The 20,569-nt window shown below is 43.0% G+C and overlaps 2 protein-coding genes across 2 annotated transcripts; both read right to left on the reverse strand.

The window, feature by feature from the left end:
- Positions 1-5,857: 5,857 nt before the first annotated feature.
- Positions 5,858-6,817, reverse strand: LOC138382534 (olfactory receptor 2T11). The gene has a single exon (XM_069467000.1). It carries the CDS (start codon positions 6,815-6,817, stop codon positions 5,858-5,860), a length of 960 nt encoding a protein of 319 aa, XP_069323101.1.
- Positions 6,818-19,275: 12,458 nt separating this feature from the next.
- LOC138382911 (olfactory receptor 2T2) lies at positions 19,276-20,250 on the reverse strand. The gene has a single exon (XM_069467522.1). It carries the CDS (start codon positions 20,248-20,250, stop codon positions 19,276-19,278), a length of 975 nt encoding a protein of 324 aa, XP_069323623.1.
- Positions 20,251-20,569: the final 319 nt, after the last annotated feature.

Here is a 20,569-nt window from a genome sequence, read left to right on the forward strand (position 1 = left end):
TGCAAGAGGCTAAGTAAAAATAACAACCAAATGCAATGTGGGGTTCTGAATAAGAAAACATTGTCATAAGTACAGAAACTGATGAAATGTGAATTTCTTCATTCTGGTAATTATTGTATGGTTATGTAAAATGTCAAAATTAAGAAAAATTGGTTGAGAGCTACATGGAAACTCACTGTACTAACTTTGCAACATCTCTGGATGTCTAAAAGTAAAGCAGTTCAGATGAAAGCTAGAAATATTTAGAACAGTGTTTGTCCTTGCCTGGCACATGCACGGTGATTAGCAGAAACCGGGAGGACTCTGCAGTGCTGCTCAGGTTCTATTTCTGGATGTGGCCATTTTATGAAGGGGTTCACAGTGGTTCCATTTGTAGTGATTACTAAACAGTAAGTTTGGTTTTGGCAATGTTATGTGTTATGTTGTATTTTACAATATAGAAAGAGATTAACAACTATTTATGTAATGTGATTGTCTTTCTCCAAAGCCCTGCTATTCCTGTCATTAAGTGATGGGTCAATCAGCTCCCTAAAAACAGGAAGTATCTGCAGGCAAATGTCCCCGAGTGCGAGTGCGAGTGCTAGCCGAGGACGTCAGCGAGGTGTGAGCCGGGAGGAGGGATGGAAAAGCTAGTCACCGGCTCCAACCAGCGGCCCCGGAACAAGCAGCCCCGAGGAGAAAGGAGCCAGTAATTTCCCTGCGCTGCACAGGTACAAAGTGCCCTTTCCCTCATTACATCACAATTATTGTGTAACAAATGAACATTGTGGCTTTGACCGTCCTTGTGGGGAAAACAGGGAAACCGTAAGAATGAATGATCTTTGACTCTAACAAAAACAGCAGCTGCTCGGGGTTCCGCACAGTTGCGCTTTTCGAGCCTGCCCATCCTTTCTTGAGAGCGTAATTTCGGGTGTGCACAAGCCTTTCCTAGGCCCGTCTGCTACCACTTCATACACTGGCCACCCGCTCGGTTGTGTGCATGCCCTGAAATTCCTTTCTGTGACATTAGCAGGACCTTTGTTACTGAAAGCTCGGCACTCGCCTCCACAGCTGCATCAGAAGAACAGGCACAAGTGGTTGAGGAAAAGGAAGCAGAGACTTAGTAATTTTCCAGCAAATGGGGACAGTGGCAGACTCCCATCTCATAGTACCAATTTCTCCAAAATAAGCAGAACTACGGCCCTTTTCAAGGGAGGTTTTTCACTCTCAGGGCTATTGTTGGTCAACTGTAGGCGATGATTCTGACCCTCCCATCTCCAGTGCAGACAATCCTGTGACCTGCACCCCGTCCCCCCAGACCACTGCCAAGGCCTCCCCCTCCCTCAGGGACGGTCCCCTGAGGCATCTCCTGCACCACAGAGAACAAAAGACACCCATCTGCTCCTCCTTACCACTGGTCTGGGGCAGGGATGTAGGTTTTAGTTCTCCACAAGGAGCGGGAAAATTTTAAAGAGGCAGGAAATATTTTTGCCTTTTTTCAGGCTGTCCTCTCTGTTGCACCTTGACGCCAACGACGCAAGCAAAGAATTCCTTCTTTTGTGTCGTGTCTCTTTGTTAACTTTTTTCCCTTTAAGTTTTATAAAATAAAATAAAGGAAATTGACCAAGAAAGATATTTAAAACTATAAAATTCTGTTATATTGATAATTACTGAAATATATCTGGACAAAAATAAGAAAGAAAACATTCTTAGGCAAATTTTTATTTAGCTGTAAATCAAATAGTCATATTTCAGGGTTTTCATACGATTTACTGTATTTTTTCCAGTTGCTTCTGGCACAGTGATAGGGTAAGAATGAAGGCACCACGTCTGATGGGAGGACAGGCGATCACATGACTAAGGGGGGCCAATGACAGCTCAGCACCTCAGGACTCTCGCCAAGGGCCAGCTGACATATCAGTGTCCCCACGGGTGTTCCTGCCAGGGAGTGGGGTGGGTGTCAGGATGAGCCAGGTGTACATGTGAGGAATCAGGCACCAGAGGGTGGGCAACTGCCCGCGTCCCCTCGGACTCACACTCCGGCATTCTCACTCTCAAGCATGAGGCCTCGACCTGGAACACATCCAGAATGTACCAGGTTCTGGTGACCATAATCCTAACGATGGTGATGATGACAGTGACTAACAGGTACCAACAACTGTGAGTCGGGATAGAGCCCTGCTTATGTGAACGTGTTTAATGCTCAGGCAAGTGAAGGAACTGAAGGACCCAGAGGGGAAAGGACTCACCGAGGCTGTAAGCAGTGGAGCGGGTTCAAGACCCACATCATCTGTGCTGTGAAACACAGACAGCAGCACCTCTGGTAATGACGGTGAGGACAGCAAAATACCTGCCGAATGCAGACAAAACATAATGGCAAAAACAAAACAAAACAGACAAACAAACAAACAACAGTGAAGTCACCATCAGTCCTTCAAAGGTACTCATAATGTCATAGTACTGTCACTTGTGTTTTTAAAATTATTTTAATGATACATGCTGTTTTAAAGAATACAAGAACATACAGTATTATTTTAGGATAATGTCATGTCATTAACTGGCCACAAGGTGGGAGCAGGATGATGTCATGGTGGCCCCATAGTAACACCTACTGGATGTCTAGATGGAATCTGAAAATAATAACACTTGGGACTTTTTATTCATTTATAGATGTCTTTTTCCTGTAAAGACAGATCAGCAAGACAAGGGAAAATGGGTAGAAGTATAATCCGCGATGTGGCTGCACATGTCTGAGTGCAGTGCCTGAGGTGTAGACTGTCTGGTGAACCAAGAGAGACCCGTGGTGAGAGCTGCCCAGAGACCCAGGAAGGACGCCACGGTGGCCAGGCCACGAAGGCAGAGCCCACGACCTGCAGGAGCGCCAGCCACAGACTCCGAAAATACCTGCTCTAAGCAGCCCCTCCCCGTTCCTGACGTTCAGTCAACTCGAAGCAAGATGGCAGACCACAGCACGGAGAGGTTAGGTAGGAAGCCCGAGGGACACAGCCCAGAAATAAAAAGGCTCCAAGGCTTCAAGCTCCAATCGACTTGACTCCAAGCATATGGCTTTAACAACGTGAAACTGCCTTTGAAATTGGGGGATGGGTGGAAACAATTAAAAACCAATGAAATATTAACAGGAAAATCTTATAAAAATCAAATCATTCAAGAGCTGAACAATCCGTTATCAGGCATACACAGAGATATGAGGCTGAGTATTTTAGTGAAATCTATTGGACCTTAGAGGAGATTCACTGAGTACAACTAGGTACACTCTGGACAGGGACATATTTCTACACTGAGAGGAAACACAGCCATCCCAAGAGAAGCCACAACAAAATCCAGACTACAGAGAGGATGTTTTAGGGGGTGGGGCTTTCTTTAACTTCTCAACATAAATAATCAGCATTTTGAAGTGACAGGATGTCACCTTATGGTGCCAAATAATGCTGTGTTATATAAGAAACTCCACACTGGCAAGAATTCTGGTGGAACTACGTCTAATTGCCCAAAGAGATCAATTCATTGAAACAAACAGCTATTGAACATCTATTGCATACTGCAAATTATATGCATTGGAAGTGCATAAATGAATATGACATGTTTTCTTCACATAAGGCATGATAAGTGTGTATTGGTAATGATAGTGGTTGCTGTTGCCAGTATTTTGTCATTGCTGTTATCACACTTAATTGTATTGTAGTTAACATATCAAGTGCTCACTATTTGCTGGGCACCATGCTGACTGAATATGTACCATGTATTATCTAATAAATATACTATGTTAAATTCATAAATTCAGTGCCAAAGGGAAGGGAGGAGGTCCTAAGGCTGCCCTACAATCCAAATATCTCTACCTAGTTCATTCACTTACGTGCTCTCCAAGATGATCCTTTTTATGACTTTTTAACAGGACTTTCCTGACTTCTCGTAGAATCTCTCCTTGATGCTACTTGTGCTGAGAAAGGAGAAGCATCATGTGCATGTGCTCTGACCTACCACCTACTGCAGTCAATGGACTGGCCGCACTCACACAAAATGTTAACCTCTTCATTTCTACATTGGTTTCTACACTTTCTGTCACTCTCAAAGGCCATCTTTCTGGAATTTTCCTTCATTTCTCATTCATCACCAATTTTCTCTTTGTACTGAATTATTCCTTTGAACATATAAACATCTTAATGTCATGTAACTACAGCAACATCAACAACACTTTTATGTCACATGTCCTTCTAGCTATGCTCAATTTCTTGGCTTTTGTTCACCAAAAACAAACGCTAAAACTTTATACTCAATTCATCTTGTCTACTTCCTCTCCCTGTATTTTATCGTGCATCCTCTCCAAGCGCGTCTCCACTGGAATTGCTCTTCCTAAGGTTACAAGTGATCTCCGTGTTGCCAAACACAATAATCAAGTCTCACTTCTCCTTTTAATCAAACCATGAGCTGCACTTGTTGTAGCTAAATATACCCTCTTTCTTCTAACACTTTCTTCACCTGTGTCTCAAATATTATTTCTCCTACCTCTTCAAACCCTATTTCTTTTCTCATTTACTTCCCATTTGACCCCAGTTGCCTCAGGTCTCAGTCTCAACCCTTTCTCCTAAGCAATGATCTCAAATAACCTTATGTCTTTATATGGTTTGTACTCTGAAGACTGCTAAATTTATACCTTAAGTTCAGAACTCTAATCTGAATTCCACTTGACTGAAATATCTAATAGGCATTTAAAAATTATTTCAACAGCAACCGAATTCTTGATTTCTCCTACCTTCTGCTGTAGATGTTTTCCAAATCTCAGTAAATAAATATTTTATTTTCCATTCACTTAAGCCCAAACCAATGAGTCATCCTTCATTCTGCGTTTGTCCCTACCATACATCAAATCCTGGGCTAAAACTCCACCTGGTCCAGTATTGTGCTTCATCTTTGAAACCTTCCAAGTAGTATTCTTGTATCCATGTTTGCTCCTAGCTCTATGCTACACACTATAGACATAGTGATCCTTTTTAAAATGTACAACTCATCATGTTACAGCTCTATGGAAAAATTTTCAAGGACTTCCCGTCTCACTCAGCCAAATTCAAAGTACCTCCAAGTGCTGTTGTTGAATTACACAGAACTGTGGAATTTGAAGTTTCTGGCCATGGAAATTGCCAGAGCTATTATGCTATTATTACACTCTCAAGGACTGTGACACAGTAGAGTTCCTTGATGCTAAATATTAGAATCCATTCCCTATGAGCAGTTGTGTAACACCCAGACATCCGTGCATTCATACTCAGTTCTGTTCAGTTCATCCACTACTTACTGTGGTTTAGGATACAGCTGCTATACTCAGCATGAGAGATTCAAAGATGATCACAGAACTTACAGTCATCTATAGGTGTTAATCTCTTAACAAAAACATGATTAAATTGTGTGATTTATCTTCTTTCCACTTGTAGACTGGTATTCTTTTACTTTTCTGCTACAAAAATAATCAGAATTTTTGAATATAAAATTTGATAGCTTTTGTAGGGTTTTTTGTTTTGTGTCTAACCATGAGTAAATTGTAAAGGAGACCTGGTTCAGAGTGAAAGTTTACTGTGAACTCTAATATTTGCTTTTTTTCCCCTAGAGACGAGAACCAAGACCAGACAGATTCTTTAGCTTAATAATAAATCATTTTTGATACTTCACAAAAAAGTCTCTGTATAGCAGTGAAACATCTTCCCCTTCTCCCCCTTAGGAGCAGGAATCCAGACAGGATGAACTAAGAAATTGCCAGTAGTATTAATAGGTATACTTTGATAGATGACCGAATAATCTCTAGTGAAACAGAGCACACAAGGCGGGGGGGGGTCTTAGGAAGCCCTAACCTCATAACATTGACTCCCTAAGCATCACTCGTTGCTACTGTCTGAGCAGATGAGCAACACACAAATATCTTTTTAAATGCCCCGATGACATCCTTGTTTCTGAGGCTGTAGATCAGAGGATTCAGCATGGGTGTGACGATGGTATAGAAGGCTGACACTACCTTGTCCTGCTCGGGGGTGTGGAATGACTGGGGCAGGACATACGTGTAGAAGGCAGCCCCATAGAAAATGCTGACCACAGTCAAGTGGGAGGAGCAAGTGGTGAAGGCCTTTTTGCGGCCTTCAGCGGAGCGCATGCGGTGGACGGTCAACAAGATGAGGGAGTAGGAGGCGGAGATGATGGAGATGGGGATGAGCAGCATGAGTACACAGCAGATGTACATCAGGGTTTCATACAAGGATGTGTCGGCACAGGCCAGTTTGAGAACCGCGGGGATCTCACAGAAAAAGTGGTTGATACTGCGGGAGCCACAGTAGGGGACATTCATGGTGATGGGGGTGAGCAGAAAGCCATCCAGGGAGCCCCCAAACCAGGCACCAGCAGCCAGCAAAAGACACACCTTGCGGTTCATGAGGACGGGGTACCTAAGAGGGCTGCAGACAGCCACGTAGCGGTCGTAGGCCATGAGGCCCAGCAGGAAGAACTCTGAACCAATCATGGTCAGGTAGAGGAAGATCTGGATGCCACAGGCTACAAAGGAAATGGTTTTCTCCTTGGAAACCATGTCCACCAGGAGTTTGGGGACAGTGGTACAAATGAAAAGGGTGTCCATGATGGACAGTTGGCTGAGAAGAAAGTACATGGGGGTGTGGAGGTGGGAGTCCACCTGGATCAAGAATATCATGACCAAATTTGCGGTTACAGCCACCACAAAAATAGCAAAGATAACTGTAAATACAATCCCTGTAGCCTCGCTGTTCACCAGAAGCCCCAGGAGGATAAAGTCAGAGGATGAAGTTGTGTTCCTCATTAACATTGCCTCTGCCAGCTCCAAGGAGCAGGAGGACGCAAAGACCAGGAAGGAAAGCAAGAGAACACATTCAAGGTGGGAAAAGTCTGCAGTGGAGATGACGCATCCGAGGGTGCAGGCGGGGCTGAGACTTTCCCGGCGAGAATGCTGGGGAAGAACAAACAGATCGACATGCACATTACTGCCTAAATCAAAGCAGTGATTTTGGCTCCATTTCTCGTTGTTGAGGAGTAGCCCTTTTCATGTTGTGCCTGTGTCCTTGCAGCTATAAGTGACGTTAACTGCATGATAAAGTTGCTGCACGCTCTACCTGGAGTACAGTTTTGACCATATCTGCTCTGTCCATTCTATATTTCTTACTTCCAGAAGGTTGCCCCACCCATAGCTGGGCTAAGGAAATACTGGTTGGAGAAGAGAATGATTGATTCATTGATCTACCGAATGGCTACGGGTGAGTGAAACGAATGACCGAGGGTGTGAAGGGTCAGGACAACTGTTGGGCCCTCTTAACTGAAATGCTCCCTGTCTTTCCGTTCTTCATCGTTGCCGGTACCCACATTCACTCACTGCTGCTTGCACAGTTTTGTTAACCTCCTGGCAGGTCTTTCTTCAAATCGCTTCTTTATTCTCTTATCTTCAAACAGCTTTCAGAATTAAATTCCTTTTTTTTTTTTTTTTTTTTTTTAGAACAGCCTCTCACCCTGTTGTTGCCCGGGCTAGAGTGCCGTGGCGTCAGCCCAGCTCACAGTAACCTCAAACTCCTGGGCTCAAGCGATCCTCCTGCCTCAGCCTCCAGCAGAATTAAATTCTTAAAAAGCAGCATATGCCACTAAACAGACCCCCTGGACTGCTCCCCACTGCGACTGTGGACTGGGAAATGGGCCAGGGAGGTTAAAAACAAAATATTGGAAGCTTGAAACTGTGTCACCAAGAGACGTGCAGGAACAAGAAGCTAACGGAGCTACATGTCTGCTGATGTCTACCTACTCTGAGGCCAGAGCTCAACTCGGGATTCGGACGCCCTGGAGCAGATATATAGGACGGGACAGTGACAGGCCACAGTTCAAGAAGGGATTTTCATCTCTGACTGTCAGGTGGATTAATTTCAGTGTTAAAAAAGGAAAATTAAAAGTACCACACATGTAGTGAAGTGCCCCCCAACGGTACCCCTTAGTGGCTGGAAAACCAGACGCGTGCGCGTAGGAAACCGGGAGTGCGGTCGGGGCGCGCAGGCGCACTGCAAGCCGGCTCAGCTCCTCCGTTCACAGGCTGCCAGGCAGCCTCGGTCCCACGGCCTAGGGTTGCCACATTTAGCAAATAAAAATGCAGGATGCTTAGCTGTATTTGACCTTCAAAGAGTCAAAAAATTTATTTTGTATAAGTTTGTGATATACTTACACTAAAAAAATTCCATTGTTTATCTGAAATTCAAATTTAGCTAATGGTCCTCTATCATGCTGAAATCACGCCTGGTTTCACAAAGGCACTGTTACTGGTGGAGCAAGTTTGCCAGCTTATTTTAGAAATTACCCTTCCTTCCCTTTGGTCCTTTCTACACACATAACTAAGTGTCTGTTTGCTTGAGAATTCCAAAGACTAATCCTGAGGCAATCCAGGCGTGGAACAGACATGGCGGGTACAAATCTCTCTTAGGAGAAGTTAGTCCCTAACTCGACCCCCACCAGAATGACGCCAACCAGACTTCCCAGTGGCACGTTACTCAAGATAGCCATTGGAAGACAAGCAACAGACCTGCACCCTGCACCGTTCCTGCTCATGGTCCCCATGTCGTCTTCCCCTTTCAAACCCCTTAGGCAGCCTAAGAAATTGAGGTGATTCTCTTGGACTTGAGTCTGGCCGTCTTCTCAGGCTGCTGGCACTTGAGTTAAAGCTGCTTTCCTTGCACTAACCCTCGCTTCTCTGTCTGGCTTTTTGGGCCCCCAAACATGGTTTTGGTTGCAGTACAAGAATTGTAATGACAGTGAAAAGTCACCAATACAATCAGTAAAACCTAATCAATAGAATCTAATACAAAGAAGTTATAGACCACTATCAAAATTAAGTTGCACCATTCCAACTTTCCCTTTGTTGCACATCTTCAAATTACTCTGGAAGTAGTTCAACGCTATTGCCTCATTTGTCCAGCCTCCCCAAAATACTCTGTGGTCAAAACTTTAAAGGTCTACGTCAGTGAGTCTTATCCTCCTGATCCGAATGGATTTAAATTCCATTCCATTTCCCAAGGACAATTGAAAATAAATATTGTTCAAAAATATAATTTAGTTAATTCAAGGTCTATCAGTAGAAAAGAGATATTCTATTTTAGACTCCAAAAACTTCTTAATAAAGTGAACCCACACTAAGGGGGGGAGAGTACATCTTCTCCTTGGCATATTAAGGGAATGCAAACATTTTATCCAAAAAGTATACAGTAGTTAAAAGAAAAATCTGTATTTCTTATTATACCCATGGCTAGTAGCAGCCTGGCTTAATCTGTCATTATACTTCACCTGGGTTATCCCAGCAACTTTCCCAAAGTCTCCCTGCTTCGTCCCTGCATCCCTTCAGTCTGGTCTCAGCACAGCAGTCAGAGCGATCTTGGGAAACCTGCATCACACCGTGTCACTCTCTGATCAAAACCCTGCAAGGGGGCTCTACCACACTTTTAAGGCCCACCGTGTTCTGATCATTTGCCCTCCGACAGCATCTCCTGCCACCTCCGTTTCCATGCCTGTGCTGCAGCTGAGGTGCCTCGCTGATCCTCCACCCCCACTGTGACAGCCCCGCAGGGCCTTTTCCCCTGCCACTCCCCTTGCCTGGGGCTCCTCCCATCTGTGCCAGGACATCCCCTCAAGTCCTCTAGGGCTTTGCTCAAAAGCCACCTTCTCAGAGGGGCCTATTCTGGTCTGACTTGATGCCTTTATTTTTCTTCACATTTCTTAACACCATCTACATATTATATATTCCATTTATTTTGTGTTTGTCTCTTGACACCAGAAAGTAAGCTCCACATGAGCAAGGACTTTTGCCTATTTTGTTAACTGTGTGCTCCCACTACTTAGAAGAATGATTGGCACATTGTAAATATTTGTTGAATAATTTTTAAACACATGCAGTTAGTAAAAATGCAAATTATACTTTTTGAGTTGATACATTCTAGTAGAATTCCCTGAAAATACTTCCAAGTTTGTTTTATAAAATGTGGTAAAGGGAAATAATTTTCTTTTTTTTTTTTTTTTTTTTTTTTGTTGAGACAGAGTCTCACTTTGTTGCCCAGGCTAGAGTGAGTGCCGTGGCATCAGCTTAGCTCACAGCAACCTCAGACTCCTCGGCTTAAGCGATCCTACTGCCTCAGCCTCCCGAGTAGCTGGGACTACAGGCATGCGCCACTATGCCCGGCTAATTTTTTCTATATAGATTTTTAGTTGTCCATATAATGTCTTTCCATTTTTAGTAGAGACGGGGTCTCGCTCAGGCTGGTCTCGAACTCCTGACCTTGAGCAATCCACCCGCCTCGGCCTCCCAGAGTGCTAGGATTACAGGCGTGAGCCAAATAATTTTCTTAAATGCCAGGCCTTTGTATTATATTTACCTCCATCTAAAATACAATTGCTATAAAATAGGAACCATCCATATTTTTTGAAAACAAACTTTGTTCTAGGAAACTGAAATAAATCACAGCTTTCAAAGATCATAGAGCAAAACATAAATTTTACTTCTAATTCACTGAGGTTTATATATAGTATACAGATTTGAGACAATTATTTCCTGTGGCTTAAAATCAATATACTTAGTTGTAGAGTAACTAAGATGTCAGCAAAATTTTCAACAAAAAAGGACTCACCACTTCCTTTGTCTTCTGAATCTGCTGTGATAGCTCTTCATTCAGCTCAGGTCCCAATCATTATGTAAACGATAACTTCAGCTTCAGATGAATTATATATCCCGAGGCTGTGTTATAGATGTTAATAATATGATTTGAATCCGCCCTGTGTTAAACATACAGACAGGAAATCTTTGTGCACGAATTGTTTCAGCAGCAAGTTTCCATCTGCCTTCTATTGTCAGAAAAGTTGTGTTTTTAAAAATGCCATAGGATTTATTACTAATTTGTTACTTTGTCAAATTTAATGACACTGTAATAGACTTAGCTTAGTGTTAAATAAAAGCAACTGTGGGCAGAATAACCCCCAATACACAAACAACGATGCCCATGCTCTAATGCCTGGAGCCTATGAATATTCTCTCTTTCAGGCAAAAAAAGACTTTGCAGATGTGACTAATTTGAGGATTCCAAGATGATGCGGCTATTCTGGATTTTGCTGTCGGACTCAGTGTAATCACAAAAGCTTTGTAAGGGAAAGAGGGAGGTGGGGGAGTCAGAGAAGACATGATACTGGAGAGGTCAGAGCGATGCCATCGCTGGCTTTGAAGACAGAGGGTCCCAGCCAAGGAATGCGGGCGCTCTCCAGAAACTGGAAAAAGCTAAGAAACAGATTCTCTCCTGAAGCCCCCAGAAAGGAATGCAGCCCTCCCAGCGTTGTGATTTTAGCCCAGTGAGGCCAATTTCCAATTTCTGACCTCTAAAACTATAAGATAGTAAACTGAGTGTGTGGTAATTGGATACACTGGCCATGGGAAACACGCTAATAAATAATTTTCTCAGTTTTTAAACAAAATTGAGACAAGTTGCTAATAATGAATTGGCCGGCACTCATGCAGGCATTGCTGTACGTGCCGCAGTGTTTGGACGCAGTCGCTCTTCACGGCACCTGTGTGCGGCCGGCTGCTGCCATCGTCACCCTCTCACAGCGGGAGTCGCAAAGGCTCCCTGTTCCCGCGCCTTCGGCCACTAGCGTGTGCTCCTGAAAGACGCAACATCCTTCTGAGCTCAGGTGTGCTTACAATCAGCTAACAAAAGTTAAATGAATACAGGGTACATGACCACAATCAAACTCAAGAAAAAAATTGAATTTCTGATCAAAAGTTGTCAAAAAAGTAATAAAGTAACAAAATGAAGCTAATTTTTTTCCCCAGAAACAAAATTCTTCCTAGCTCCCAGGCAAGCCCCCCGTCATTGCCTGCCCACCTGCAGGCGCCTGGCTTCAGACTGAGGGCCATGAAAAAGAAAAGTCCTCACGCCACGCACCCTGTGGAAGATCAGCAAACACCAGGTTCGCAGATCTCTCAGCTGAGCATCCGCCGCGGGGGGCAACGCCTCAGCCCCACGCAGACGCGACCATGCGCGTGCGACAGGCCAGCTCCGGTCTCCGCTGCATCGCCGCCCTCGCCTCGGCAGCGCCGCAGAGACCCCCGTCGTTTGGAGGGATTTGAGATTTGAAGATCTCTGTAACCTCAGAAGGAAGCAGCAAAATTCACTTAAGAAGAAAATAATTCAAATGTTTCTAGCATAAAGAAAAGACAAACATTTAAGATGATGGATATCACGATTACATCGGTTTGATCTTTACAAATTAGATGAATGTATTAAATTATCACATGTACCCACCTCCCAATAAAAAATAAAAAAGCAAGAATAAATGACACTTGGTGACAATACTGTTACTTACAGCGGAGTGTAGAGCAACCAGCTAAGAAAAGTTAAACACAGGGTGCCATTCAACAAACAACAAAGACATTTCAAAAATTGCATGGGAGTTTAAACCCAATTTAAATCCGGGCAGAATACAATGAAATGTTACTAGAGCAATCCTGTCAATGATTTCTGAAACTAAACCTGTGAATTAAATTCTCAATTTTTTTTTTTTTTAACATCGTAGCCCCTGTCTACTATATTTTTCTAAGTACAGATACCCCCAAGTGGGGAGAAGGAAGTTTTTAAATAGTATTTTTTAAAAGACTTAAAATAAAATGCAAACTCTAATCAGACTTCAATATCCTTATGGTTACGTTTGCTGCTGCTGTTGTAATACACCATGTCACTCGCTTACACAGAAGCTTCCCCGAAGGTACAGGTGCTCTGCAAGTTACAGGCGAGTCTCTCCTTCGGCTCTAGGACAGCGGCTGCACGGGACCAGACATTTTCAATATGATTGTTCACGACTTGAGCCAGATCAGATTCTCTAGAATTAGTCATTAAACTAAAAGTCTTCAAAAAAATTAAAGGTGTTCTTGGCCTCTTTTGCCAACCAGGTAGTCTCCTCAGGCCCCTCCTGAGTGAAGCCATAAAACAGCACCTGCTGCCCCTTCCCGTGTCTGTCCCTGCGCTTACTGTCCCGTCCCCGCCGCACACTGCGTGAGGGGCTGAAACCCGCGACCTGAGGCTGACTCTCAGCTGGCGCTGCAAGGCCAGAAGCAGAGGATGGAGCGGAAGTTCGTCCTAACCTAGGGCACAGGCACGGGGTGGGTGCCGGCGAGCAGTGGGCGCTTTTCCTTCTGCTGCGAGGGCCAGAGTGTAGGGTAGAAAGGCCACGGGGAAGAAACCGGGTTTCAGTCAATCTTTAGCAAATGGAGCCTCTAGTTGAGAGCTGGGTTGTGCAGACGCGGAGGATAAAGGGAGGACTCTCATAAATTGCAGTGGGGATTAGAATGGGTATTATCATTATTGTTGTTGTTTTCTTTTTTGAGAGAGAGAGAGTACCAACATCAACATCAGGGGTTTGAAAAATAATGTGTGTAAACTTCCACTCCTAGGGATTTTTACTATGTAATAAACCAGATGAGTGGGCAACTTTGTAATAAAATATTCACCTTGGTATTATTTGCAATAATAAGAAAGCAGAAGTGACCTCAGCATATGCTAACTGGACACAAACTCAACAGTTCATAGAACATAATAGAATTCTCAGCGGCTATTGGGATATGAGGGGAATGTGTATTTGTTATCAAGGTATGACAGTTTCGTTGTACTCTTACCTGAAAAAAGGTGGTATGTTTACAACCTCCATATGTATCTCCATAGATATAGATAGATCGATAGATCTCCTTACCACTAATTCTCTATCTTCAGACTATAAACACTCAATACCTATGCAGCATATATTGCAATCTTGTTATCTTTAAGAACAAAGATAAAGATTTTTGTAATCTTTCAAGTTAGAACCATTCTTTGCACAAAGCCCTGCCTTGCATCAAAGTTTATTACCCTTTCCCCCTTTGACTAAGTTTGCCACAATTTATATAGGGACACAGAAAGGCAGCTCTCTCTAGTAAATCTTCATTGGCTGTTCAGAAACTGAGGCCCAAAGACATGGTTTCAACTACATTCAAACACTTGTAAGTTTATCTTTCCAAGTTATAGACTACTTAACATCAGCCCTCACTGCCGTTGAGCACTTTGAGAATTCAGGGAAAGAACAGTAGTGATGATGTCGACTCACATATGCAATCCTGAACCTTGTTCTCACATCTCAATTCTCAGTCCGTGTGGAAGAAGGCGTCCTTCTGTTTCCACACGTGAGCAGAGGCCTCCCTATGTGACTTACCTCCTGTTTGCTTCCAAGAAGAAAGAATATCCATGAAGAATCTAGCAAAAGCCAATGACGTTTCTTTACATAAACCACAATTTAAAAATACTTAATAGAAATCACTTAAGAATCAGTGAAGTTGAAAAAAATTAAGTACCTTATTTCGGCTTCCAGATTTACCCTTAACATGCAATTCTATGTGAGCTTCTAAGTCACCTAATTTTGTTGAGCTTCAATTTCCACCGCAACTCTTCAAACCTGAGATGCCCAGGAAAAAATTTTAAAAACACTTAAAAAATTCAAATTTGTACTTCAGCGCACTAAGCCTTCTAAAAATGAAATGACTTTCACTCATTCACTACACAAATATTTATTGAGAGCATATTTCATATGAGGAAAATTTCTAGGTGCGTGGAATGCATCATAGAACAAAATAAAGGCCCCTGTTTTTGCTTATGTGATGAATAAAATTTAATAAAATCAAATAAACTTAAAAGGCTGATCAAAGCAAAAAATAAAGCAATGTGGGGTAATCAGAGTTGAAGCTACAGATATTTGTTTCTGACCTTTATATTCTTAGCTTGTTGTACAAACCAAAGGTAATATAGTTAAAAGAAAACCTTCAATATTTTCTTGCCGTTTCAGTTTCTGGGATTGAAAAGAGAGAATACAATGGTTGTTTGATAAATGTGTGACATGACCATGGTAGTCATTCAGGTTTAAGAAGATCTATCTCGGCCGGGCACGGTGGCTCACGCCTGTAATCCTAGCACTCTGGGAGGCCGAGGTGGGCGGATCGTTTGAGCTCAGGAGTTCGAGACCAGCCTGAGCAAGAGCGAGACCCCATCTCTACTAAAAATAGAAAGAAATTATATGGACAGCTAAAAATATATATAGAAAAAATTAGCCGGGCATGGTGGCGCATGCCTGTAGTCCCAGCTACTCGGGAGGCTGAGACAGGAGGATCGCTTGAGTTCAGGAGTTTGAGGATGCTGTGAGCTAGACTGACGCCACGGCACTCACTCTAGCCTGGGCAACAGAGTGAGACTCTGTCTCAAAAAAAAAAAAAAAAAAAAAAAAAGAAGATCTATCTCAACAAATTTCCAACTAAAATAAATAAATAAATAAAAAATGCATCTCATTTTAGGGTATTGTTTATGTGTGAAACAGTCTATTGTTTTAGCTAAATAACCTATCCATGCCATGAAATTATTAATTATAACAATTGTCTTGCCTCCTGCATATAATTTCCTGTTAGAGTCAGGATCTGATATTTCAAACATTTTGTTTTCACATAGTTGTCAGACCTCTTAGCAGAACCCACTTCATTTCAAATCAGTCACCTAACTTGACCGGGACGTACTGCGCTTTCCTAGGCAGCGGAGGGCTACATTCCCTTGTGCGTGCTAAATAATTGTCCACAGATTTTCAGTTTCTCTGATCACTCCTTCTTGTCTGAAATCTTCCTGGGTATTTAATGAAGCAGTTAATAAAGTATTTAATAGGTAGACTTTATGCCTTCCACTATTACAATTTTATTTTTATAAATACAAATATTTATTTATCGTATAAATAAAACAAATAGGTAGAGGCAAGAGTTAAGTTAATTTCATATCCATGTTCCTCACCTGCAGAAAGACTGCACAGGGGGTCTGGTTACCCCTCGACGTGGGTTGTCCGGCCCTTGGCAGACCAGCCTAGCTGGCATCCACCAGAAAATGAACCTGGGTTTTATCAGCACGTTGTTCCTGGAGGGAGCTCTGTCCCCAGGCCATTGTTAAAATTAACAAGCTGGCAGCTGCACGTTGTGCCACTTGCTTCTCTCCTTCAGAAGTTTTGTGTCAGTTAATAGTAAGTTTCGGCACCAAAACAGCAGGCCGGAAGTCAGAAGACACGGTTCTGAGGCCCCATCTGCCTCCTGCTTGAATGAGGCAATGATTTGCTCTGAGCATCAACTATTCCATCTCCTGTGGAGCTAATTCTTTCCCTAAATACTTCATGAGACTGTGAGGGTCAGATTCCACACCTGGTAATGTGGTTGAATATGTTCTAGCGCAGTAACTGCCATGAGAGTTGCATTTAACTCACTCTGGTTTTGACCCCGCGGCTGCGTGAAGCATGTATACAATCTTACTTGTTGATGTTCTTATTGTTACAATTAATACTGACAATTTAATTCTAAAAACACGGATTAAATGAATAGAAGTCAATCAATTTCATTTTTCTGTTTATGTTTACCTTTAAATTACACTTGAAGTTTTTACTCTATTTTTGTAATAAAACATTGTGGCCCTAAGGAGAAGTTTCTGTTTGTTTCTGTGTGGCAGCCATTAAAACCTGTGGGCAGTTTTCTTTTTATTTTCCCCATCATCTGGAGCAGCACATGCTATGTTGCAAGTTTACAACTTATAATATTAAAAACAATCTTAGGTTATTATAATTTATAATTTTCGCTCCCAAGACAGTGTATTATTTTTAATAAATAAGAAAATCTGGTGACTACAAATTATCTTATATAAGAATTTGCTGGCTGGGCGTGGTGGCTCAAGCCTAGCAATTTGGGAGGCTGAGGTGGGAGGATTGCTTGAGCCCAGGAGTTCAAGATCAGCCTGGGCAAGAATAAGACCCCATCTCTACAAAAAAGAATTAGCCCTGAGTGGTGACATATGCCTGTAGTCCCAGCTCCTTGGGAGGCTGAAGCAGGAGGATCACTTGAGCCCAGGAGTTTGAGATTGCAGTGAGCTATGATGATGCCACTGCACTCTAGCTCTGGCCACAGAAAGAGACCCTATTTCAAAAAAAAAAAAAATCTGCTTGTGGTTCACACCTGTAATCCTTTGGGAGGCCAAGGCAGGAGGATCACTTGAGGCCAGGAGTTTGAGACCAGCCTGAGCAACAGTCTCTACAAACTTTTTTGTTCGTTTTTAAACTAGCCAGGTACAGTGACACATGCCTGTAGTACCAACAGATCAGGAGGCTGAGGTGCGAAGATAGCTTGAGCCCAGGAGTTTGAGGCTACAGTGAGCTATGACTGGGAGACCTTGTCTCAAATTAAAAAAAAAAAAAAAAAAGAATTTGCTGAGATGACTGGAGAGAGGACTGGAGAAAAATCCCTGGGCATTTCCTTTGATGGTAGGACTAGTCTTATGTGCAAAGGAAGTAGGTACCCACCGTGTATATGATGAAATTTAAAAATTTTTATAAATTGTATTAAAGTAGAGCATAACAACAGAAAAATGCACACATAAGTGGGAAGATTGCTAAATCATCATAAAATGAACACTTGCATATAGCCACCACTGAGTTTGTTGAATAGATTCTTAAAAACATCAAATAAGTCCCCTTCCCCAATGACCTAGTCACTAATGTCCATAATTTGTCCAGGAACTTGTCTAAATGTACTTCCCTTGTTATTTTTCAGGTACTAAATATCAATCAATGTGTGAGCTAAATGCCCTTATTAAATGTGCAAAGGATTAACCTTGGAACTGTAAGAATAGAATTACTATTGGATATTAATGTCTAGCAACTGAGGAAATGGGGGAGGAAACATGTCCTGGGCGGAGCAAAGATGGACACTGTGAATGGAAGTGATTTTCTGAAGGGAAGGAAGGTCAGGAGGTCCCAGCTAAGGCAGGAGGAAGGGCAGGGACTAGACATACAAGGAGATTAAAAGGAGCTGGAACTGAATTGAAATAACAGTGAGGCTGGTTCACAAACGAATCCTGGTCTGTTCCTATACTTGAAGAAATGCATCTCTCCAGGCCTTTCTTCTATCTGTTTTCTATTTGTTTGTTTGATTTCAGGGTAAAGATCAGATTATTAATAATCTTTTGAGGCAAAACCAACCTAGTGATTAGCATATTGAAGGGAATATTCTTTGCCTAAGTCAGCATCAATCAAGGAAACCTTTTTCCTTCTATCTCTGTATCGAAATTAGAATAACTTAAGACTGAGTAACCTTAACTTAGTCTTTGTCAACTGTATAACCACTCAAAATTTGTCCAGCATTTTCGAAAATTCATATTTGATGGAGAAAATAAACAGCAAGTCAATCAGAAATTCTCTTTTGTCATATTTCACGACCTTACACAAAAGAAAAATTTAAAGGTAAAATAATGCATGATGGAAGGGTCCGGGTGGTCTTTGTTTAGTCAGTATTCTATCAAAGTTGCACACCTATCAAAACACCACGCCTAACCCCAACTAAATAAAAAAAAAGAAAAATTTGCCTGCCAGCATACCAATAAAGAGGTTGAAAGTAAGAAAATTAAACAACTTAACCCTAGGAGCTAAGTTAGCTAATGAAATATCTTGTTTTATTCATTGTGCATTTATCTATTACCACTTTATTAAAGCATAAATGGAAGTTTTGTAGGTTTGTGGCAATGTTACAGTTTTAATGACAAAGTTAATTTTCAATCAATCAATCAATGTTTATTAATATCCAGGCACATATTAGCCTCCAAGTGAATAAAGACATGGTAAGAATTTAAATGTAATTTCAGAGGTAAGAAAATAAAGACATTCAAAAAATGTGACTAAGATTACGTGACTCAAGATACAATCATGTCATTTTCACAAAAGTTTCCTAAATAAAACTGCTACAGTACCAACATTAGAAAGTATTTTACTTGCATTGAATGCTTGACAGTAAATCCTCAAGGACGTAGCAAATTTCCTTGCAATTTCCATTCAAAATTCGGACAGCAGTACGGATACAAAGGACGCATGAGCACATGGAATACACACAAGCATCTATTCAGGGCACTTTAAAGGCACGCGCGGCCCCTGCTTGGGACGATTCCTAGTGCTACTGGACTGAGAGTGCCGTCTGGAAATGTTTGCCCGTGAATCCAGACAAGCAAGTTGGGAAACACAGAGATGTCTGCTGCCATCGACCATAATACTTAAATAATGTCGCAACAGGATGATTTTGCCTATTGATGATTCTGAATTCTTAATATGACGCTGAGTAGTCTCCAGAACCAAGGCCGCGGCATTGCTGTGGCACCACGGACGTGCGCATGCGGTCCCCTAGCGCTTCGCGGACACAGTGCCCACGCTGACTCTCGGGGAGCAGGCGCGCCTCCCCAGCACTCTGCTCAGAGCTGCAGCGACGTCTTTATTCCTCAAGCTGTAGATGAGCGGGTTGAGCATGGGGGTGAGGATGGTGTAGAAGGCGGACACAACTTTGTCTTTCTCTGGCGTGTGGTAGGAGTGGGGCAGCACGTTGGTGTAGAAGGCCGCGCCGTAGAAAATGCTCACCACCAGGACGTGGGAGGAGCACGTGGCAAAGGCGCGGCGCCGGCCCCCCGCAGAGCGCATGCGGTGGACGGTGAGCAGGATGCGCGCGTAGGAGACGCAGATGATGGACACGGGGATGAGCAGCATCAGCACGCAGCAAGCATACATCAGGGTCTCGTAGAGCGACGTGTCTACGCACGACAGCTTCAGCACGGCTGGGATCTCGCAGAAGAAGTGATTGATCTCTCGGGACCCACAGTAGGGGAAACTCATGGTGACGGGCGTCAGCATGAATCCGTCCAAGGACCCACCAACCCAGGAGCCCACCGCCATGAGCAGGCAAATCCTGCGGTTCATGAGCAGAGGGTACCGCAGGGGGCTGCACACAGCCACGTACCGGTCATAGGCCATGAGGCCCAGCAGGAAGAACTCCCCCCCGATCAGGGTCAGGTAGAGGAAGATCTGCAGCGCACAGCCCAGGAAGGAGATGGTCTTTTCCTTGGACAGCAGGTCTTGGAGCATCTTGGGGACAGTGACGCAGATGTACACAGTGTCCATGATGGACAGCTGACTAAGCAGGAAGTACATGGGCGTGTGCAGGCGGGAGTCCACATGGATGAGCAGGATCATGACCACGTTGGCTGTCACAGCCACCACAAAAATGGAGAAGACAACTGCAAAGATAATCCCAGGGAACACAGGGTGGGTGATGAGGCCCATGAGGACGAAGTCAGTAGAGTTCCGGAGAACAGCCTCCACGTCCATGTCGCATGGTAGCTCCTGGGACTGGAAAGGCAGAGAACTGGTGAGTTAATTAATAACCTGGTATTTAGGAAGGGCCTGCCAGGATACTATGTCAGAAGCAGTTAGGTATAAAAGAAAGACCATCAACTTCAGAGTGATTCGAATCCTGGTTTCAATCATTAATGATCATTATGACACTGGATAGATACATTAGTCTCTAAACTAACTCAATTTCATCGTCTGTGAAAGGTCATCATAGTTCCATGCTCGATAGGCTAGATATGAGATGTAAGTGTAATAATTCATACGGTGCCATTTTTGTAATCTGCTTTACTTTTAT

The sequence above is a fragment of the Eulemur rufifrons genome, chromosome 4 (genome assembly GCF_041146395.1).
Source record: "Eulemur rufifrons isolate Redbay chromosome 4, OSU_ERuf_1, whole genome shotgun sequence".
Lineage (NCBI taxonomy): Eukaryota > Metazoa > Chordata > Mammalia > Primates > Lemuridae > Eulemur > Eulemur rufifrons.